At 41.9% G+C, this 24,603-nt stretch overlaps 1 protein-coding gene across 1 annotated transcript; it reads left to right on the top strand.

Moving 5' to 3' along the window:
• The first annotated feature begins 985 nt into the window (after nt 1-985).
• Nucleotides 986-19,866, top strand: aldh7a1 (aldehyde dehydrogenase 7 family, member A1). Its single transcript, XM_080017309.1, has 18 exons — nt 986-1,232; nt 2,950-3,003; nt 4,218-4,283; nt 4,380-4,460; nt 5,112-5,235; nt 5,715-5,847; nt 7,483-7,527; nt 7,693-7,770; nt 8,871-8,968; nt 9,064-9,105; nt 10,178-10,272; nt 13,423-13,507; nt 13,651-13,757; nt 14,367-14,483; nt 16,505-16,602; nt 17,497-17,570; nt 18,231-18,306; nt 19,544-19,866. Exons 1-18 carry the CDS (start codon nt 1,038-1,040, stop codon nt 19,596-19,598), a joined length of 1,623 nt encoding a protein of 540 aa, XP_079873435.1. The 5' UTR covers nt 986-1,037; the 3' UTR covers nt 19,599-19,866.
• Nucleotides 19,867-24,603: the final 4,737 nt, after the last annotated feature.

Below are 24,603 nucleotides of genomic sequence, written 5' to 3'. Positions count from 1 at the left end.
GACGACTTGTTGGAGTAGTCTGCTAATACCACACCCCACGGCAAGATATTATAAAGGGGTATGTATCTGTGTATTCAGCCAGTCGTGTCCTCTGCAGAGACAAACTCAGATCTTTTTTTTTATTAGAAAGGATCTTAAATGAAAGCGCCTCTTCTCCGTGGTGAGGAGGAAGTTGCTTCAGAAAGGAATTCGTGGTCCTTATGACTTTCCGTCGAACGTTTAAGAAACAGAAAGAAGAAACAGTCTTTATTCGTCACGCAACACACCACACTACAACACATGCTTGCACATACACACACACACACACACACACACACACACACACACGCTTTGATGGTGGCCGGTGAAATGGATCCTCTGCTTTTGACCCATCCTGGCTTGTCCTTCCTCCGGGGGCACAGCCAGGAGCAGTGGGCAGCATACGTGGACGCGCCCGGCGACCAGGTGATAAATGTCCGTCGCTGGTCAGACGATGATGGGTGCATGTTTTTGGTGGGGGTCCTTACTGACGTGAGGTGGAGGAAACCCCATGTGAGCACGGGGAGAACATGCAAACTCCACACAGAAAGGCTCCTATTTGGGAGATAACCCGCCGGAGCGCGGTGCCAACTGTAAGTAGGCTGAAGTTGAAGCGATTCAGTGTCACGTCCTTCTCACCCTATTATACAATTGTGATTCTTATTTCGAATGGAAATGTCAACAAGAGGAAGATGTCTGGAACTAAGACGTGTTTTTGGCTTAGTTATGTCGTATTATCTTTTTTTTTTTTTTCACGTCATTTAAATGTTATTTTCTATTGTCTTTCATTTCATCTTTCTATTATTATTGTATTTTCGTCATATGTTTTAAGGTTTATAATATACTTACACGTTTTATAAGTGGAGTTAAAAAAAGAAACCGACAAAAAAAAAACAGAAGCAGGTGCAGGTGGAGGTGGTGTCCTCCAGGGCCAATCATGCGTAAGGGAGGGGAAGAGCCACGTGACTGGACGTCCTTCCCGTGGGAGCGACCCTCGACCCCACTCCCGCGCCGCCACCATGCAGCGTTGCCTCGTACGCTCCGTGGCGTGGCGCAGGGCCCTCGGACAGAAACGCTCTCTCTTCCACAGCCAGAGGACCGCGGCCATGTCGACGCTCCTGGTCAACCAGCCGAAGTACGCCTGGCTCAAAGAGCTGGGCCTGGCCGAGGACAACGCCGGCGTGTACAACGGGAAGTGGGGAGGCGGCGGAGAGGTGAGTGCGACGAGAAAAGCGGCGAAACGGGACCGGCGCGGCGCGGAAACCTACCTAGCTGCTGGGAAGAAAAAGTGACGCCGTGCACACACACACACACACACACCGCATGAATGTTGCACCAACAACTCGGACACTGGTGTATGCGGGGCCTTTTTTAAAATTTTTTAAACTAAGTTAGGAAAGCCTCGCCCAAGTACAAAGCCTTTAGTAGCCTAGTTAGTGATCCAAAAGCTCTCGGTCGCGAACGAATCTTGAAACTACCCGAGGCGTCGGCGAGGTCGCTCCGCTCAAAAGTGTAGGCGAGCGAGTTCATTCTCGGCCCACGCTGGAAAATAATTGCTGACTGCTAAATCGAAGTGCATGGCCAACTGGCGCAGGCGTTCGTCCCCATTCGTATTGAACGTGACTGATTCACACTTTGCGTTCCACCAAAAAGTAATCATTGATGGAATCAAAAGGAGTCCTGTGGGAATTCCAGCCACGACCCGGGAGCCAAATCGACCCCCGTGACAACTTTGTCGCTCGCTGGAAGTCCTCCCTCGGTCGCCGTGCGTTACACCGACTGAGTCCAGTGAACGAAGGATCGGAATATTAATATATAATATATAATAACGACTCTCCACTGGGTGACTCGTCAAGAATCGAATCTCAAAAAAAAAAAAAAAAAGAGTCGGACCTTTCATCGCTAAGCTGGCACGTAACACTCGTTGCCACGTTCGACATCTCTCTATGTGCAACATGATCTGGGATGTTATCTAATATAGCTTCAGTTGTGAATAAAATTGCATGTGAGAAGTAAATTAAGTTGGGCATAGGGTTTACTCCTATGCCTTCCTCTCACACTCCAAATGAGAAAGTTGTGATTCAAAGAGGCAGTTATGAGCTGTGTCCAACACCTAAATCAAGTGAATAGTACGCACATTATGTCTACACCCAGTTTATGAACTTTTAAATAAGAATTACACGACTTCCCATCGTATTGACAATTCTCTTTTCACAGTCATCGGCCGAGTGTTTCAGGTTGCATTACACTGAAACTTGATCGCAGTCCCATTTTATTGGAACTCAGTGAACGTTCCATGTTGTATTTTATTTTATTGTACGTCTATAATTGTTCCATAGTGAATTATAAAAACAAACACAGTCAGCAATCTCACTATTGTAGTAACTGAGAATTTCAGCGGCGCTTATGTGCAGCTGTCTTATACTGTAGTGTGATCAGATCACGCCATGTGTCATTCACTTGCAGCAGATATACCCAACGGGACCAAATGACGAGAGAATTTGATTTCTCCGATCACAGATATCGACTCAAAATGATCGGCGACAATGTAAAACATATTTAATAGTCAATGTTTTATTATGAACATGCAATTCAATGAAAATCAGAATTGGTCGGACTTGAAAAATAAAAAAAAGAAATTGGGAATCTTCCAAGAAAAATGGAATCGGTGCATTTCTCGTTGGTAAACATGTTCGGTTATTTTACAAGATGATGGATTTCAAGGGGTATATCCTAATGAGGTTAATTAGTATACTGTATGTAGTGAGCCGTAGTAGCTCGCATACGATGTGATTATCCACGTTACGAGGCGGCTACGGTGTGAATAACTGATGGAGTCATTTAGCTGCAGTAACTCAAAGACCACGGAGACTCCCTGTTACACTATCTCTAAAATATTTTTTTGATTTTTTTTTTTTCCTTTTCTTCAAGGTCATCACATCATACTGCCCTGCCAATAATGAGCCCATCGCCAGAGTGCGGCAGGTAAAACCTGAGTGCTTGCGTTAAAACTGAAATTTGCCTCTTCATGAAGCTAGGTTTTTACTTGCCCCAAGCGCAAGGGAGTGCGATTGACGTCACCAGGGGGTGACGCTGTGGCGCGCGGGGACCCGCACAAGGTCGTGCACCTCCGAGATCCTGTGACTTTATGCGTGGGCCTCCCTTGGAAATGCATTTGAAGCGATGGGAGATCCGCATTTTGCTGTTTTATTTCTCATATGTTGGACGACACTGATCCGCAGCACACGTCAGGTGTGAAATCCAAAGTCTACCGATTACTTTTTGACCCGGAGACTAAATAGTATACGCAAACAGGTCATTCACGTTTGGTGATTTTATTGTAAATTAACAGGGTCGTTAGTCAGTTTACAAATAAAAGGTAATGTTTTTATTGATATTGATATGCAGGTTCTTTTCAGAGAATCCTGCACGGAGAGTAATCACACATTGTGATTCAGTAAGTTCCTCTGTAATAAAACGCTGAGCAGGACATAACTTCAACCCCCCCCTCTGCATGAAACAGGCGGGCGGACAGACCAGCTCCTTTTCAGCATTTTTGGGGAGTGGAAGCGAGCAGGGCCAGCTCGGCTCTCCCTATAGGCAAGATAGGCGGCCGCCTTGGGCAGAGGGAGGGATCGGGGCGCATTTTGCACACCCGTCTCCCTCTCCGGCGGTACAGACGATGCACGCGCCAGCGATTGAGTGCCCGCAACTGGCGAGCCAGAACGGCGTGTTTTAATTTATTTTACGTCTCCTAATGGAGCGAAACACGTGGGTGTGGAGCGAAGCTGTGCGTAATGGGGACACCTTCTCCGTGATCCTATCCTCGATCACCATCACTCCATGCGTTATGCTCAGAAAGTAATCTTAACGAGTCTACGAGTTGTGCCCAGTCCCCGCACTGTTTATAGTTGTTTTACGTTGTTGTTATTTGTTATTAACGGGCCAGTGTCCTGAACTTCAACCTGCATCGCACAAGTAAAGGGGCCAAAATTTGGGAGTGGGAAAGGGTTATAAATGATGTGCTGGTGCACCTGAATGAAAAAGTTAGGCGCACCAGTACCACCAATATAAAAAGTAAGACTGGAGCCCTGATAGGCCTTTACTATAATAATAGCATGAAATAAAAAAAGGCAACTAGAATGATTCATTACAATTATTTGTCTTGAGAATTAATCTCTTTTTTTCTTGCTTTTAAGGCGACCCTTGCTGAATATGAAGAGACTGTACTGAAGTCAAAGGAGGCGTGGAAAGTGTGGGCTGACGTAAGTACGCTAAACTGTTATTCATGGTTTCCCCTCAATTTCTTCACAAAATATTGATGTATTTATTTTGTGTTCTTTCCAATTTTTCCCCAACAGATCCCCGCTCCCAAAAGAGGCGAGGTCGTCCGACAAATTGGCGATGCGCTAAGGCGAAAGATTAAAGTTCTCGGAAGTTTGGTATGTATTTTTTTCTATATTTCTAAATGTTACGAAATTGCAGTTTATTTATTATTATTTTTTTTTAATCAATGATTTTCGGCAGCAGTAATTGTAAAAAAAAAAAAAGAAAGAAAAGTTAATATCTCACAGCTCCATTCTCAAATATGGATTCTTATGTAAATGCTTTTATACTATCCCATGTTAATATTTCCAAATTGGACCAGGAAATACGCACCACCTTTTTACACACAAGACCGAACATGTTGAAAACATCATTGGAGATGCCTTTGGCAAAAAATGGTGACGCCTGTTCTTAAAGAATAATCTGAGATACAATACACAATTCTTGTGCGTTAACGTACTGTGTGTGCACAGTGGAACTATAAATGAATTAAAACTACAATGTCGCAGTATTTTGAATGTCTTCCAGTTTCCGTGTTTGCAAAAGGTAGTGGCATGAGTACTAGTTGTTTTCAAATTGGATCGGGTCATGTCAATTAGTGTTGCTGCAATTAACACAACTAAGATCCCTTTAATGTCATAATTTTGTTCGCCTTAAAGGGATATGTTGTATCACTTAAATAATTCAACTTTTGAGATGATGGAAGGTGTATTTACTTAATTTCAGGCTTCATTTAAAAATAATGTTTTAAACCTTGTGCTCTCCAGGTGTCCCTGGAAATGGGCAAGATCTACGTTGAGGGAGTGGGGGAGGTGCAGGAATATGTAGACATCTGTGATTACGCTGTCGGCCTGTCGAGGATGATTGGTGGACCCATCCTCCCTTCCGAAAGTGAGTAAACATCTTGTACATGATGGATATCTGCCGGGGAAATTATCACAATGGGGTTTCAAAGTGAGTTTTGGCATGCTTAGTAGTCAGCACACATATTTTGCATTGCCCTGACAATTTTACGGATGATAGATCTTATTTTTGCGATTTGGAGAATTTGAACCATATAGTAAGAAACCTGCATTAAAATGATCTCCGGGTCCTAGCTACTACTTTACTGTACAACTTTTGTCAAAGTTACTTGATTGTGCCATATTTTACATTTGTTAATTCCAAGTTAATAAAATCATTGTAGCCTGGATCCAGGCCTCCAAGAATTGTACACCACATCCAGTGTCGCTCACAATTTATTTGCCCTCGTAAACAGGCTACAAAGGCTACTACCGGCTGGTTTGTCAGCCGCTTAAATTCCTTGAATGATATCTCATATCTTATGGATATTCAGCTGATGAAATGGTATGGTTCTGTGTCCTTTCTAGGGCCCGGCCACGCCCTCCTCGAACAGTGGAACCCAGTGGGCCTAGTTGGCGTCATCACCGCCTTCAATTTTCCTGTGGCAGTCTATGGCTGGAACAATGCGCTCGCTCTCATTTGCGGCGACGTCTGTCTCTGGTAAGGGATACCCCTCGTGAGATAAAAGATGAATAGACATCTCTGTGCCAACCGAGGCCATTTCCAACTTGGGAATGGGATGATCGCTTTTTCGCAATACATTAGGATATGCAATCATGTATATCAGTGGTCTTCAACAAGGGGTCCGCGACCCCTAGGAGGTCAGTGAAGGTACTAATATTAACTGAACTCCAACCATTAAGACTAGAACAGCTGCGTTTATTTCAATTATCAGCTGAAAGAGAGCGGATTCGGAGCTTCTGACATTATGGTGTGTTCAAAAACCTCCGAATTTTGAGCAACGTTCAAAAACCGCTGAACTTTCGGTAACGTACTGCAAGGCAAGTTTATTTGTATAGCACATTTCAACAACAAGGCAATTCAAAGTACTTTTCATAAAAAATAAAAAGGATTAAGACAAGTCCAAAAAAAAACACATTATAAAAGGGCATAGAATGCATGAAGTTAAAAAATAGAATGCGTAGTGCAAAAGAAACACATTGTAAGAGCACATTATAAAGTTAAGAAATAGAATGCATAAAATCAAGTAAAAGTGACAGTGCAATGCAAGAAATTAATATGTGGTTTAGTAAAAGGCAGCATAAAAGTCTTCAGCCTTGATTTAAAAGAGGTGAGAGTTGCAGCAGACCTGCAGCTTTCTGGGAGTTTGTTCCAGATATGTCGGTGCATAAAAACTGAACGCTGCTTCTCCATGCTTAGTTTTGACTCTGGGGACTGAAAGCAGACGTATCAAAGTATCCTTAATATGTAAAACATAAATAAAATAAAACCGTGTGTGTGTGTGTTTTCCATGACAAACGCGCATGTAAACACAATGGGCAATTATCGAGGTCAGAAGAATGATCGAGATCATGTCCATTTATCATACGATAATTCCATATAGTAATTATCGTGACAGGCCAAATGTACTGTCTCTGACAGACATAACAGGTGCATGGCTGAACTTCCATAAAAAAACACATGCTAAATGGTTTGTATAGTTGTATTGATATATCAATAATCTAAAATCGGTCTACAAACGGAAATAAACACAAAATTGTGATTGACAAAAATCTCAGGGGGCCCCTGTTCTGTTTCTCGCGGTTGACACTTGAAGACCCCTGATGTAAATGGATTGCAGAAGACTCAGTACTTACCTTTTTGACATTACTGATGTGTTGATCTGTAGCCTTCCTGGGGAAACTTGACTGGTGTCGCTCTCGCTAGTGTGACATGTTATATTACAAAGACTGGTAGATTTCCAATGGGAACCCACTGGGTGGACATCCTTTTGTAGGTGCCTGAACCGCCTCAGCGGGCCCCTCTTAATCCAGAAGAATAGTACTCCCAGGATTTCTCCAAAAAACCACACATTTCCACACATGGGTTTTATAGAGGGACTCGTACCTCTGAGTCTTTATGTTTTGTGACATTAGGTGATGGTAGGAATGTAGAGCCACACCAAAATTTCACATCCCTTTAAATCTAAATTCAGCTACAGTTCAAATTGTGTGATTTCACCCTTTCCAGTCCCTCTGATCTCATGCCAAACGGAACTCAATTGTGTGAAATGAAAGACTTGCCAGACCTGCATCGTCTGTGTTGCGCATCACTGAAAATGTCTTGTTTCTTCAGGAAAGGAGCCCCCACCACATCTCTCACCACCGTGGCTGTGACCAAGTAAGTATTGGCAGCACGTTGAAGATTCAGTCAGAAGCACACAAAGGCAACTCCTACTGGGAACTTGACAGAGGCTTGAAGTTCCCGACCAACTTTCAAGTACAGTCATTGTAACTGCAGTTTTGGTTCAGCCAAAGGGTTAAAGTCGGTTCTGTCCTTTGACAGGATCGTTGCTGAGGTGCTGGAGCAGAACAACCTTCCTGGCGCAATCTGCTCCATGGTGTGCGGAGGCGCAGATATCGGGTATGGTCCCTCTAAGGTGCATGACTGTTAGAGGAGTCAGCCATGGATGGAGACAGTGACCTGCAGGGCTAGGTGATCAAAATGTTCCTCATGCTATCAACTAAATTGTGTCCATAGTATTACATATCGAAAAACGCTCTTGCTTCATCCAGTATTGAAATCGGCTACATAAATAGTGCTCTCTTCAGTGTTGGTGGACCACAAGTGAAACTTAACCCATCTGTATTGTAAATGCTTTTCTCAGGCAGCAATCTTTTCATATAAAAGCAGCTTTTGACCTTTTGACTCGGTATAGAAACGATACAACTTATAAAGTATGGGGTATAAATAAGAAGTAAACAGTTATTTTTTTAGGAATAGAATTCAAGGTTTACGTTTCTGTGCTGTATTGAAAGTTTTTTATTTTTTTGTTTTTTTAATAATACTCTATTGTAGGTAGCTAGTGTGTCCCCAAGAAACAACTAGTAGTGGAAGGCCCCTAGAGATGCACAAACCAAACCCTCCAGAAGAATCTGCTTAGTATTTTGCATGGTGCTTAGTTACTTAGGTGTATCTTTAAACGCTTAAAACTATTTTCTGATAGTTTTCTATTCAGCAAAAGTTTTTTTTGGCCATTTGTTCCACGTTCGATTGGTTTGCACGTAATCCGTTACTTTATCCAACGTGAACTGCACTGTGTGCGGTGCAGTGCCTCACAGCAAGAAGGTCCCAGTTAGATTTAGGTTCCACGTACTTTAAGTTATCTCCCGATTAAGGGTCCTTTCTGTGTAGAGTTTCCATGTTCTCCCCATGCTCACGGGTCTCTTCCAATATAAAAGGACCCTATTCAAAACATGCAGAACACTTTCCTGTCCTGACCGCGCCATCAAAGTGAGGGCTGCCCACTGCTAACTTTGAAACGTACGTGTGTGTGCGTGCGTGTGTGTGTCTGTGTCTGTGTGTGTGTGTGTGTGTGTGTGTGTGTGTGTGTGTGTGTTGCATTCGCACCTGTAAGACGAATAAAATGATTCTTCTCTTAAAAGAAAATGGGCTTTTTGTGAAATTTACGTTGCTTGGTAAGGCTGGCGTGAACTTTTAGACTTCATGTTGTTTGTTTTCAGCACGGCAATGGCCAAAGACAAGCAGGTGGACTTGTTGTCGTTTACTGGCAGTACACATGTTGGCAAGATGGTGGCCATGATGGTGCAAGAGAGGTTCGGTGAGTGGATCCTCTTATTTCAAAGCCACAATTCACTGTTGATAAACACTTTGAGTTAACTATCACATTTAAAATGCATGTCCACCCTATTATAGGTCGCAAGTTACTGGAGCTAGGCGGAAACAACGCCATTATTGGTAAGATGATGTCTTTCTTTCTTTTTTTTCTTTTTTTTCCAATTCATTTACAATAAATAGTTAGGGTATGGCCAACATCTATCACAAAATAGGTAATTTAATATCTCTACAACGATATACAGTATATATGAGGTTTCCTGTATATTCAATTAATAATTGGTTTATATAAAAAAAAAAAAAACAACGTGGTAAAACCAGTTTGACGCTGTGCAACACGGCAAGGCACTTTGTTAGGGATCTCAAATTCACAGGAGAGGCAAGATGGAGTGGAAGCAAGTGGAAAGATAAGCTCTATCCATCTATCTATATCTCAAAATCCGACTTACATATTTGCAAAATTTGATATGTAAATTCCTTGAAACCTTTTACTAAAACATGATCTGCAAACATGTTAGAAATGGATCCAAAAAAGCGGTTATCAGAGAGCCAAATCTTAAGATTAGGAAAGATAACCGTTGACCTTTGTTCTTCATTGATACACTTAAAAAAAAAAAAGTCTGCACAATTTCCCGAAGCGCCACGTTCCTCCATGTTTGTTTACATTTGCTGCCACGTGCAGACAAGGTGACAGTAAAACCTCCAAATTAGCCTTAAAAAATATTACCATTAAACAGATCTGCCTCTGATTTGCGACATCAACAACAAAAAAAAATACATACGATAGTCATTTTTCTATCGTTTTTACCATATGCATCGTCATGTCACGTGGCCATACAAGGAGTAATCATATTGAAGGATTTCTTTAGATTGTTACGCAGATGTGTTTTTACACCAACAACTAGACATGTAACTGGGTTTCAGCCACTTCGGAGGGTAGATTGCTTTGTATGATTTAGGCCAATATGTTTCCATGACATGAAGCCAGGTTACATATTAAGGGAGCACTTTATGGCAGCGAAGTCGATGATTTTTATTACATTTCTTTCATGTTGTCTGTCTCCTGGGCTATATTGGATAACCTCTCTGGCCCCAATCTTGCCCGCGGGCTACATGTCTGACATGCCCAATCTCGACAGTCGCAATAGAAAACCTCCACCACAGTTTGACACCTTCAACCTTTTGCCTTGTCCAGTGTTTGAGGACGCTGACCTCAACCTGGTGGTCCCTTCTGCTGTCTTTGCCTCCGTGGGAACAGCCGGTCAACGATGCACCACAACTAGGAGACTGGTGAGTTTCCAGTTTGCAGCATATACTTCCCAAGGGCCAGGGACTGTGAAAGAAATTCTTCTGCAATGATCGGTGAGGTTAATCTGCCCGCTACAAGAGAACAAAACTGAGAATATTCAAGATGATTGATTCTCCAGAATAAAGAGAGAGGTTCAGTACTGCTCCAAAGCAGTGTTCAGACCAGTCTGATCTTATTTCTGATCAAGTGGGCTTGATACAACAACAGAGGGTGTGGCTTGGGTCAGAAGTAATTTACAAGTCTGTGTCCCTCAACTGTTTCCCTGGATGCCAACCTCAAGCAGTAAACTCACAGGAACTTGTAAATGACCCGGCAGACGCGAATTCCAATCCCTTACAATGCACCTACAGGCTCCCCTGTGGTTATTCTTCATCTCTTTACAAGGTAAACAGGACCAAATATGATCTTGTTCTTCCATTTTTGAATTGACATTGAAGAGAGAAAGAAAATTTCTCTTTACATAAAGTTGGGGGGTTCCTGGGAAAACAGAGACAATGCTTTAGATGTATAAGTAGATGGATTTGCATTCATTCAACACATTAAAGCAAATTTCAAAGGTGGAATAGCTGTGAAAGTGTGGCTGAGAGTAACCTTTTAATGTTTAGGATTGGCATTTCAGAGGTCTGTGACGGATCTTTTAGCCAAAGTTTTTGTTAAACTCACATAGAAAAGGGGAGAAATTGGTGTATGATTATCCAAGATGGCATGCCTTCTCACCGGGAAATAAAAACAATTTTGGCATTTAGGGAACCAGACGTTTGACTGGTTTCGGTGTACTGATGCTAGCTAGTAGCTTAGCATTGGTGACAATCTGCTTTGACGCCCAACCCACATTTTCCACCGCACACTGGGATGTAAAATTGGCTGGAGGTGGTCTTCAAAGTTTTGTGGCCAGTTTTCATATCCTGACTCCCTTCATCAAGTAGCCGTCCGTTAGCAAGGATCCAATCGGGCCGCCTAATGTTTCTCACCTCTGCAAAAATGTAGATTTTCACCCAATCCTACTGTAGCATAACAAAAACCTAGAATTAATATGTATAGTTTAGTTGGGCGCCACCAATTTTGTAATAAAAATTGGAAAGTTAAATGTAAATTTATTGCGCCCGAAGGCGTAATAGGTCTGTATCTCAGGGTCATGTGCTCTCGACTCGTCACTACTATTTCTTAATCAAACAATCCAACACTGCTTCCAACACATCAACTTTAAAAACTGAGTGTTCACTTGCTGCCGTGTGTGTGAGTGCCAACCTGCGTGCATTTTGTGTACCAATTATGCAATTCCTAGTCAAAATACACAGGTACGAAATGCCAGCTGGAACTACGCAAAAAAAAGTGTATGTCATTTAATGATGGCAATCAATCAACACAAAACAATACCGTACATTTATTGGGTATTTAAACTGCATCCCTCGGATTGGACCAAATGCTACGATCTTGTGCTTGTGGTTCTGTAAGCCCTCGCTCTCCTCTCACTCACTCAACATCCTCTGATACGCAGTGCAGCTGTACTTTACTATCCACCGAGGCGTAATGCTGCATTGCAAGGTAAAATGGGAAGTAGGGGAGTTATACTAAAGCACAAATGTTTACCGTAGTGTTGGCATAGAAAACGTGGGATTCACTGGTGTCAGATATATCCGATTCTGTCCGGGTCAAATTTACACGCCCTATGCTGTGCTCATGTACTGATACTCTTAAAAATGCTCCCATAGTCAAGCCCAATATCAACGTAATGTAACGTAGTTGACGCTCAAAAAAGACAGCAAAAGAAAGAAAATGGCGGCCTTTTGGAGGTACTTCAAGGTAAAGAAAGAAGATTAGATGAATTATTTATTTATCGCCTTACAATATGCTCACATTGTGCAGACTATCTATCGCTGGTTTGGCTCTTTTTTTGAGACTTGGTTCTTGATGAGTCACTCAGTAAAACGAGTCATTCCATTTGATTCAAATGGTTCAATGCACGGTGAGCGAAGGAGGACTTCCAGTGAATGAGAGGAGTCGGCCATTTATTATTACTTTTTTTTTTTTTCAATAATTGCAATTTATTTTGGAATGACAGATACCATACAAATATAATAGCTGCAACAAATTCAGTCAGTGTGTCTTTAGTTGTTAAACATGTTGGGTGTCTTGACAAGGTGATTTATTTCAAGGGGTGTATCCTAATGAGTTGAATTTGTATACTGTATATAGTTAGCAGGAGCGGCTTGCATGCATTGTGATTAGCATCATTACGAGACGGCTACAGTGTGAATAACTGGAGTCATTTAGCTGCAGTAACTTATGTCACGGAGACTCCCCGTTACACTAATGTGGTACTCAAAATATGTTCCCATGGTTGGCAGGTCTGGCAATCTCACTATTGTGGTAACTGAAAATTGCAGTGGTAGTCCGTATGTGCAGCTGTCCTATGACATGAGCGTGATCAGATCAAGGGATGCATTTGTCCTTGACGTACAGCAGATCGGAAATCTGAATCAGCAGGTCAGACTCAAAAAATAATAATAATCAGAAATAGGAATCGCCCAAGAAAATTGCAATCTGTGCATCTCTAGTTGGTGAACATGTTCGGTAACGATGCATTTCAAGGGCTATATCCTAATGGTATGAATTAGTATACTGTAAGTAGTTAGCCGTAGTAGCTTGCATACGATGTGATGAGCCTCGTTATGAGACATCTACGGTGTGAATTACTGATGGAGTCATTTAGCTGCAGTAACTCAAACGCACTATTGTGGTACTCAAAGTTATTTTCAAAGTTTGGCAGGTCTGTGGATGTATGTGTAATCTTAAAATAACTATCAACGATGAACAGTTGGCCTTTCCTATTCAAGTAGTATTAAGTATTATTCATCAAATAAACAATATTTGATGTAAACAAAAGCAAGAATGTTGTATTGTACAGTCTAGAGCAGTACTGGGATGAAAAATAAATAAGATATTTTAGGATATTAATAATACTACTTGGTGTGATCGCTTTGGTGATGTGGTCCATGTAGACACACAAGGATACCGTTTAGTTCAGTGGTGGAATTAACCGCATTATAGAAATCCATTCCTATCTCACAAAAGCCACGCTATTGCGACCATAAGAAATTGCTCACAATAGCTTTTCCTTCTCTCTTTAGATGCTGCACGAGAGTGTCCACGACACAGTGGTGGAAAGAGTCGCCAAGGCCTACAAACAGATTCGCATCGGAGATCCTTGGGATTGTAGGTTTTATAATTAATTACTTGTGAATCTAAATCGGTTTTATAATATTAATTCAAGTCAGTGTGACACCGATTGAATCCAGATGTCTCCGTTCATGTTTACTGACTCCATGAGTCACTTCTCCCCCTCGTCCCTCCCACAGCGAACACCCTCTACGGGCCCCTCCACACTAAGCAAGCTGTGGAGCAGTACCTGGCTGCAGTGGAGCAGGCCAAGCAGCAGGGCGGAACGCTGGTTTGTGGAGGAAAGGTGAGCTCTACTCTGAGAGCCGCACGTATACAGATTTCTCTTTTAAACGCATTTCTCTCCCTGGGCTTAAAAAATAAATGTTTGTGTTAAACACCACTGAAGAACATTAGGAGCAGGTAGCATATTGAGCTTCGCCGCGATCATAATATTCATACACAACACTATACGGACGCCACTCCTAAAGTCGGAGAGACTTTTAATGGCGACACCACCAACAATCACAATGGTTGTCGGCCGCCGCTCGTAGGTTCCCGACGCCCGTGCGAATGCCCAAAGGTGAGGTCATGACGTCAACGTTTTCAAGAAGCTCCGTTTTACCTGTCCACACGAGAAACTGAAAAATCTCCGCCCTAGAAGGCCTTTTCCAAAACGTTACGTTTCAGTGACCTAAAACACTGTTTTCGTGTGGATGTTCCAATGAGCTTATGACCTGTCCAAATGAACTAATAAGGTGGTTTCTGGTTTTCGATAAGGATATATTTTACAAAACTAATACTTAGGCTTGAAAGCTTTCAAGGTTGATTATTTATGTCGCATATCACAGGTAATTCATTGTTTTTTTTCTCCTCCTTTTTTCCATCCTCCCCCCCCCCCCCCCCCCCCAACAAGGTGATCGATCGCCCTGGCAATTACGTGGAACCTACTCTGATCACCGGGCTAGCGCACGATGCCGCCATCGTCCACACTGAAACCTTTGTCCCTATCCTCTATGTTCTCAAGTTTAAGGTATGGCCTCACACTGAGCACCCAGGACATCATTTATCCAAAACGCACAGGATACTTTATTCATACCTACCATTGGTCAAAATACGCAGTTACGAAATGCCAGCTGAAACTACGCAAAAAAAAAAAAAAATATTATTGTATTTTAATTAAGGAAAACAATCAATATAAAAAAATTCCGTACACTTATTGCGTATTTAAACTACATCCCTCGGATTGGACCAAATACTACAATTTGTGGCGCTGTAAGCCCTCCCTCTGAGTGCAGCGGCACTTTATCGTCCACCCAGGCGTAACGCTGCATTGTGAGGTTAAATGGGTAGTGGGGGAGTAATAAGCACAAAAATGTGACGGTGATGTTCACATTTTAAGCGTTGGTAGTAGAGATTCACAGATCGATCGGCCACTTTTCAACTTGATCGGCCGTGACTGGTGACCGGCCGATCAGATATATTTTTCCTATTCTGTGCCGTTCAAATGTACACGCCTGATACTTGGCTCATACTCGTAAAAATGCTCTGATACTCAAACCTGATACCCACGTAATTTAGAGTAATTATGTAGCTGACACTCGAAAAAGAGCGAAAGAAAGAGAATTTCTGTTTGGAGGAACTTCAAGGTAAACTAAGATTGGATAAAGAATTTATCGTCTGACAATATTCCAGCATTGTGCAGACTGAGTATCTATCGCTGTCACAGCGGAGCGTCTGCTCTGCTTTTTCCTTGTGCACGAGGTCCGATCGTGATGAAAGGTTCGACTCTTTTTTTTTTGAGACTTGAGTCGTCCATTGATTATTACTTTATTTTTGTAACGAGTGCAATTTATTTTGGAATGGCAAGTACCCAAGAAATATAATAGAAAGGTATATTTGCACTTAAAAGTGAAAGAGACTTTAATTTGAAGTTTGAACTGGACATCTCCATGTTAGTTATACAGTGTGTTGTCCTACTAAAACTGAATTATACTGAAACTTGGTGACAGTCCCATATTCTATTTTATTGAAACTCAGGGACAGTTTCATGTTCTATTATTGTTCCATAGTGAATAAATAACAATAATCAACAGTGTCAAAATCAAAAATCTCACTTTTGTGGTAACTGAAAATTGCAGCAGTAGTCCATATGTTCAGCTCTCCTTTCACGTGAGTGTGTTCCGAGCGTGTGATGTATTTGTCATTTACGTACGACAGATATACGCAGATATACAGATGAGTGCGTGCGTGTCCAGTACTGAGGTGGCAACAGGCTGCATGCTAAACTACCAGCCCGTCCCCTGTGAAATGATCGTCTTGAGGTAGTGGCCACGTTGAGCTGAAACGGAAAATCATTTTTGAATTTCCGTTTTATGATCCGTTATCTCGGCTCGAAAATTTGAGTCCGCTACGACTCGGGATGTACTAAAATCTCATTTGGTGAACTAAATGATGTGCAAGTATGCCCCAATGCGGACGCAGCAAGAATCTTGGCTGTCCTGATTTCCTGGGGTAGGTTGTTCTCAAGCCTCGTCCTACATGTCAACAAATGGAGAAGACAAAGTCTCTTTGAATGTATAAATTGTAAAGTCTGTCTTGTAAATACTTAACAATCTATGCGTTTAATGGCAAAGCATTTACTGTCTATTGTTAACGTGTAAAGTCAATGCGCAGAGTTTCATACCAGAAATATGCGGATGTGCATGGTGCGGCCCATTTTGGAAATCACAATGGTCATTTCTCAATACCAAGTACGCGAAGTGTGGACTTGCGGACTTGGTAGTTCAGACTTGGCAAGTTCGACCACCGCTTGGTGCGAAATGCATTCTGGGATACTTGGCTGTCCCAGCTCCACACAAGTCCCCACCGATGCATCCTCGATAAAACGGGCGGAGCAAGTCCACATCTGGGCATTTGGACTGGACTTGGCTTGATGCGTACTTGTGAATTGGAACAGTACTTGGGCTGCGACTGATGACGTTTCACAAGTCCACAAGAACACAAGTACAGACAAGAACGCAGATTGAGAAAGGCCTTATGTCCCCTCAACAGAGCGAAGACGAAGCTTTCGCTTGGAACAACGAGGTGGAGCAAGGCCTTTCCAGCAGTATCTTCACCAAAGATATGGGACGAGTTTTCCGCTGGCTGGGGTAAGGTTGAGTGTGGTACAACTCTACCTTTATTATGTTCAATGCAGGTTTTTGTGAAATTGGCTCGGGACAAAAATTACACATTTTTAATTAGGTTTTTCCCGATTGAAGAGGGTGGATTATGGAGTTTTTCGAGATAAGAGCACGGGTTTGGATATAATTAATGTTCTTGCCCTTCTGGAGAACAAAGTCGAGAAAGAATTTTGTTCTTTCTAGAAGAGGAAGAAAAACTGAAAAGTCACTGAAAACTTATGACTTTTCAAATTTTTTTGTTTTTTAAAGCCATTTACTGACGGGAATTGTTTGAGTGCATGAATGCTGCTGATGAAACATTGTTTGGGGGTGAATAAAAAAGAGGAGTTGTGTGGGAAAAATCACGCAAATCTCAATGTGGACTTCAACGGCAGTGAAAGAGCCAGAAATGTGAAGCCGCATTTATAATATTGTTATTTGTTCAAACGAAGACCATTCTCTCACTAAACGAGAAAGACAGGTGAAGTCGGAGAAAAGGGAAATGGAAAGAGAAACATGACCGTTAAAGCTGTAATTTCATTTTTATTTTTTATATTTTCCAGAACATTCTGTGTCATTTCCCTTTACTTGAAATTAAAAACTCATTTGGATGCTTTCTATTTATGATTAGGGTATTTATTCATTTTTCCTCATATAAACACATTGAACAACAAACACAATAAATATAGTTGGAAAGTTATTGAAATGTACTTTATTTGTTTTGATAGTTATACCATAACTACACTATAGGTCCCTGAATCATAACAGAAGTTAGACAGTATGATGGTGCAGACCTTTTGCTGGCGTTGAAATTTGAGCGACCTCTGATTTTTATTGAATACTGCACTGATTTTGATTTAAGCCTTTTTTTCTCCTCTTCAGCCCTAAAGGATCAGATTGTGGCATTGTCAATGTCAACATTCCTACCAGTGGAGCTGAGATCGGAGGAGCCTTTGGTAAGTATTGGGTTTATTTGGGCAAGTAAACTGCTGCAACAAGTCATTAATGTCATAGTTATAAATGTATTGTGAATACAAATCATATTAAAACAGACGGATATAGACACATTAGTAGAGATACAGAGACTGGTACAGATAATAACTATTGATCAGATATGACTGAATTGTATATGGAAAAATCATAACTGTTGAAAATGGTGCGTGCGCATGCGTGCGCGCGTATCACTCGCACCTGTTTGACAAATAAAATGATTCTTGTCTTAAAAAAAAAAAGGGCGGAATAGAGTCGAGAACAAAAGTCAATAACATGTACTTGAAAGTGCAAAAGAGTCAAGGTAACCTACTCTTGCAAATGCTAATGCAAAAAGTAGTTTTGAATAAAATCATATTGCTGTTATCCAGAAATTCATATACTCACTCGTGCGACTCTTATATTGTCAGTTGCCTGTTTTTCAGAAGGCAGTTTTAATGGGGGATTTTTTTAAGGCCTAAATGTTTCAGTTAAGCACAGTGAGAAGCCGCAGCAGAGTGGTAAGTTTCGTAATGAAGCAACCCCTACATGACGGGGAAACAACATCCGACAATGGCCTGGGTTGGTCAAGAAAATAGTCCAGATATCCTTTTAAAATGAACTGATGCAGGCGTGGTTCTTTCCAGGTGGGGAGAAACACACAGGGGGAGGACGGGAATCGGGCAGCGACTCCTGGAAGCAGTATATGAGGCGCTCAACATGGTGAGTAGAGGCTTGAATGTGTTGACAGAAAAGCGATTTAATCAAGTTTTTTATATATATATATATATATATACTTTAAGAAATAAACTCCAGAAAATGTGCAGTTTGGCTTATAAGTTAAAATATGTTCTTTTTGGAGTACATAAAATATATATTTATCCCCCCCCAAACCTTACCTATATGGGCCCATATTTATCAAATATCTATGAATCAATCCCAGGAATTGCACTGAAAGTCAGATTACGACGTTGACGCAGGACACAAAAGTAATTTTTCTGTCGCTTTGCTGAAACTGGCGCGTCATCCCCCATAGAGGTCCATTTATAACATACGTTTTTATTGAAAATATTTAATTACCAAGCCATTGTATGCATCAACCACTTATACGATATTGCCGATTTGCGGTCCTAACGTGGAGACCTGAGTTTTATCAACAAACTAATACTTTCCCCCACATCAAATCAAACCTCACTTTTGTAAAGAAAATATTATGATTTTGACAGAAAAATCAAGGGGGGATAGTGAACATGAAGGGCGGCAGTCTCCTGGTCCTCCTCGTCAAACTGACTTGTCAAGCAGTATTTTTGTAGTAAAGAATCTGTCACTTTATTTATAAGGTATTATTAAAGCTCTGGTTAATGAACTGACCACTGCCACCCCTGCCTCCTCCTTCGAGGCCGGCGGAGAAGAAGAACCTGAGCCTCCGCCTTCGTCCTGTTAATACCCAGTGCTAAAAAAAACCAAAACGCAATTTATAGATTACTCATTCCAGCAATCGGGAATTAAAGCAATCTGTTTCTGGCTTTCTGGCTAATAAACAAACTGACTTCAAATGTGAATAAAATGAAAAGGAAAAAGGTTGAGAAACGAAAGCAAAGATTGTCTTACACATTGAAAGTGAAATTTCACTGTTTCGTTTGAGTGAGGAGAGTCACGGAAGTACTGCCTCTGGTAGCAAGTGTCACATTAATGACTGAAGTAAAGACAGAGTCAAGCGTCAATTGGAAGGTTGCTCTTGCTGTGAATTTGGGGTTACACGGTCACTAGCGTTGCACAAATATCGGTTTCTGTTCTTGTATTGCTGTCATGTAAGTTCTCAGAAATCGGAACCCCCGAAAATTCTCAGATTGGACAGTTTGAGACTCAGTGTCTGGTATCACTCGTGTAAATCTTGCAACACAAACGGTTGCATTGCATGGTGACATTTAATGACAGTCCCTAAAAATGTCTCTTTCAGCACAATCAACTACAGCAAAGATCTTCCGCTGGCCCAGGGAATCAAGTTTGAATGAATTTTCTGAGCAGCTTGGAAAGCACTTCACCGGACAACCTGAAAATGGAGCATTTAAAAATATTTGACATGCAAGGCTTTGGTCCAACAGTTAAAATTATTCCTTCATCCTTCATTTACAAAACAAAAACAAATTTGTGCAACTCAAGGACAATTTTTTCTTCTGTTTATTAAGAGTTTAAAAAGTGTATAAACTACTCTAAAATGTTGTACACGCTTGAAAACACTTCTTTATACTGTGTGAATAAACTTAAGATATATTTGGCCCATTGGAGACCCATTGTTTTTTTGTGTGTGTGTGTGTTAGACAGAATAATTGACTTTTCTGTTTCCCTTGTTCAGACACAGCATTTAAATCGGAGCTCCAGTCGTCCACTAGTAGCACTGATGCTCCCAACTGAAAATTTTAGAAGACCCAGCACAACATTTAGGAGCACCACTGAAATCAACGTGCAATGCAGCACATTCATATTTTTCCATCTTAAGTGTATTTCTGATTATAGGCTTTTGGTAATTAATATACAATTTACACAAATAACAATTCAAGTTTTGTTTTAAAGGAAAAAGTCACAATTTTAAAGTCGTGTTTTAACAGAAAAAATCATTAAGTGAAATTGTGCTCTCTTTAAACAGACACCAAATAAAAATTAACAAATGTGAACGTAAGTTAGGTCGGAACATTAGTCATCAACCACCATGATGAGAGCATCAGCTCTCCATCTCTCACATACATACACACACACACACACACACACACACACACACACACACACACAGGCTGTCAGAAGATGGTTCAGTATTTCAATAGTTCAATAATCAGATGCCATTTGAATTCAAAAACAAATGACGTTCGAATCTGAAAATGAACATTCTAAATTATTTTTTATAAAAAGGTTGCGTGCATTCATCCACATACATCCTTTTTGTGTGTGTAGGTGAATGAGTGAATTTTAATTTAATTTTTTTATTTTTATTTTTTTTATCCGTCAGCTGAGCAGCTGCAGGCATGGCCGGCTCTCCCCGAGGGGGGGGTGGGGGCGCGGAGAGGGAGCGATCGGGGCGCAATTTGCGCACCCGCTCCCTCTCTGACCGCACTGATGATGCACGCGCCAGCGATAGATTGCGCGCTCAGTGCGCCAAAACTGCTTTTATTTTAGATGTAGGCCATTTTATTTAACCCTTATGTATGGAAGGAAACAAGCACCGTGTGTAATGGGATCATTTTCTCTGTGACTCTAGGACTAGGATATACAATGACGAAAAAAAAACCAACCGAAAAAAACGGTGGGCGTATTTGCAAGTCAGGCTGGTGCTCCCTAGTTATCAAATTTAGTAGCACTGTTTCCAAAATGGTCGCAAAATGCGACTAGATGATCGCAGTCTGGAGCCCTGAATCTGCCGAGTGACTCATGGTAAAATGCAATGATTAAATATCAAGTGATTCATGGTTAAGGTAATGATTTAATGGCGTTAATCTACGTATATAATAATATGATGATTAGGAGCATGATTTAAGATGATGGAAACTAAACTTGTGTGAACTGACTTTAGGAAATGTATAAGATAGTCATGGGAAGTCCTGAAAAGCAAACAAACGACATTGCGATGTAATGTCAGCTATATAGGGTTCCCTTGTAAGGAGAGATCTCAAATTGAGCATTTTCTGAATCAATTTCCTATGCCCATACATCGGCCTGAGGAAGGGCAGCCTGATAGGGGGTGATGGAGCTACGAGAGTCACGGAAGGGAGGTCAAAGGGAGGAGCCACGACTAGAACCGCATAAAAGCAGCTGACCTGTACGGACTGTACGGTCTTCTGTGATGGACCAGCTGTGAGGTCGACGGGGCATCCGCTGTACGTCGGGGGCCGGGGCAAGTGTACTTTGGACAGAGAAACAGGCTATTTCCGGGGACGCTGCCAGGACGGCGCCCGATAAGAACTCGCGTGCCCTTGACATGGGCAACTCTGTTCTCGCTAAATTCGATTAAATGGGACGGGGAAAGGAATTGGAATGTTTTATCATTTTATTTGAGTAAACTTTTATTATTATAATATTTTTGTTCTTTTTTTCCTTATTCTAAACCCGTATGGTATTGTCTGATTGCCCCCCTGTAATGCCTATACTGAATTAATATCATTCCTGCATTTAAAGTAAAAGCTTTATCGTAATTGTTCACATGCCACTTTAATTTACATGCCATTTTAATGCACATATCTGTATATACATAATTTCCTATTCCATATACATAAGCATATTCCCTCTATCTATATTCCATTTTATTTCATTTTATTTTATTGTATTTTAGTTTATTCCATATATTTTTATTTTTATTCTATAAGTATTCGACTTACTGTATTACGTTTTAGGAGTCAGTTGGTCTATTAGAAAGAAATTTTTCCTAGGACATATTGTGTGTTATCACCGGGTGCGTTGCATTACATTTCACTGCATATATGTATGAAAGTATGTATATGTATGTGACGAATACACCTCTTGAATCGAATTTATTAAGAAGAGAACACTTACTTGAAGTATTGATGACCCTCCTTGTTTACTGTAAAAAGTTAGGAAACTGCGCATTAAAGGATCGAAATGGTTAGTTGAGCATCCCATATTAAAAACATCTCCTTGTGGGAAAAGTATACTTGCCTCTAAATAAATTAGTTTAAATGCCATGCGGGCTAAAAATCTAACCCGTTGGAAGGAGGGCTGGTCCGGAGCGCTGTGAGGCACTATTTCTCCGGGAGACAATATCTGTATTGTATATCATTTTTCTTTTATTTTATATGACACCTCGCTCTCTCGTCTGCGGTCTAGTTGGCAAAATGTGTTCTGCTCGATGGTTTATTGGCCTGTGTTCACACGCGGCGGAGCCCAGGGGGTCGCCGGGACGCTCCGCAGAGGCCGGGGGGCGGGGCCACGGACAGCGCCCGTTCAAGAACAGGCTGAAGTCGTGCCTCGGCCTCAGTCGTCCGTGCCACGACCCGGAGCTGAGGCGGCGGCAAATCATCACCAAACCACTAACCAGTCCCTTTTTGTTAAGCGGGGAAGGTCAGATCACTCCGAAAGGGAGAAGCGGTGGCCAAGGAGTGCGTGAGCTATGCCGACTAAAAGGCGCCACGATTACGCAAGGGGATAATCGGGAACAAGAGTTTCAGCTGGCGGTGAATAGATTCTGTGTTAGTTAAGTCCTCACTCCCTGTCCCTCGCATTCCACCATCTCTGGTGTCCTGATCCTCAACTCGCCAACACAGACATTGACTACTTAGCCAAAGGTTTGTGGACATCCCTTCTAATTCATGGGTTCGGTCACACCCATTAGTAACAGTGGCATAAAATCCAGCTTACGGCCATGAAATCTCCATCGACAAATATTTGCTGCAGAATGGGTGGTGCTAAAGCGCTCGGTGACTTCAAATAGAGGCGCTGTCACAGGATGCCACCTTTCCAACCAATCGGTTCGGGAAACTTCCGGGCGCCTCCGCAGGTTGAGAGGAACTCACGTGAGCTCAGCCGCGGATGGTGGCCGTCTTGTCCTTTTTTCACTGTGAAGCAGCACGCGGATTAAACAAACACACAAAAAAATACCAACTTCATACCTAAGAAATATATTTTATAATTAAGCTGACTGTCTCAAATGCTTTAAACAATCTTTTGAATTGAGAAGTTTGCATTCAATACAGATTTTAGAAAATGGGCCAATATAGAGTTAATTCAATAAGTCTTTAAAAAGTCGCCAATTGGGTCGGCACCTCTTTCATTCCCACCCACCCTGTTCTTGCACGATGTAACTTCTGTGTTTTTGGTACAACACCACGGGAAAAGTGAGTTATGCTTCAGGACACTACGTCACTTCCTTGCTGTTCGGCTCCGCGGTTTCCTTATTTTTTTTTGCCCTGTAAAATATTTAAAAAAAAATAATACATTTATAAATTTGCTGGTCAAAATGCCCGGTAGTATGCTCATACAAAACGTAGCCCACCTGCCCGATGGCGCAGATGTCCGTTTCACCCTCTGACTCACGTGTGCGAGCCGATCCGCCAGACCGAGCACATCTGGTACCTACACCGGAAGCAGGGGGCCGATTCCCGCACCCGCTCTCCCGGGCTGGCTGCTCCCTGGAGCAGCAAGGTCCGCGCAAGGGCTGCTGTAACCAAGGTGTACATTATATTTCCGTTTGGGACATAGACAGTTTTTGAAACGTGGCTGATAAGGTTCAAATGCGTCCGGTAAAATAAATTATTTTCGAAAATACACCGGGCCGAGTTTTACGACAGTGGTCTGAAAGTGCAATGGCACTCAGAAACTGTGGGGGCGCCAAAAACCAAAAGTTACATAATGCTGCTTTAATGCTTTAATGCTTTAATGCTTTAATGCTTTAATGCTCGCACGCAAGGATATCCTGGAGAATTGTGCGCTTCCGACTCTGTGGCAACGGTTCGGGGAGGGCCCTTTTTCTGTTTCAGAATGACAATGCCCCTGTGCACAAAGCGAGGTCCATAAAGAAATAGCTTGCTGACTGGTGTGGAAGAACTTGACTGGCTTGCGCATAGCCCAGACCTGAATCCCACTGAACACCTTTTGGGATGAATTGGAACGCCGACTGCAAGCCAGGCCCCATCGCCCAGCACCGCCCGACTCCATATTAGCGCCTAACGTTCAACAAGCACATGTAGTGACGTCCCCGATCTGTTCCCTAACTCTCTCTCTCTCTCTGCTGCGGGCTAACGTGCTTATTGGGTCAAATTTCGGCAGGTGCGTGAGGGGGGAGGGGGTGGTGATCGGAGAAGTGATTGTGGAAAGGGAACGGGGAAGTGATCAAGGAAGCGATACCCTCCGCGACTCCGCTATCTTATTTTTTTGTTGTTGTTGTCGTCCTTGAATCAATAATAGTCGTGTAAACGGCAGAAACCCATCCACGGGTTCATTTAACCATCCCCTATTAGGGATTACAAACTTTTAACCCTCCGTCAATCACGGTTTTTTAGTTGTAAATTAACTTGT

The sequence above is a fragment of the Zeus faber genome (genome assembly GCF_960531495.2).
Source record: "Zeus faber genome assembly, chromosome: 17".
NCBI lineage: Eukaryota > Metazoa > Chordata > Actinopteri > Zeiformes > Zeidae > Zeus > Zeus faber.
This window is presented reverse-complemented; position numbering and strand designations above follow the sequence as displayed.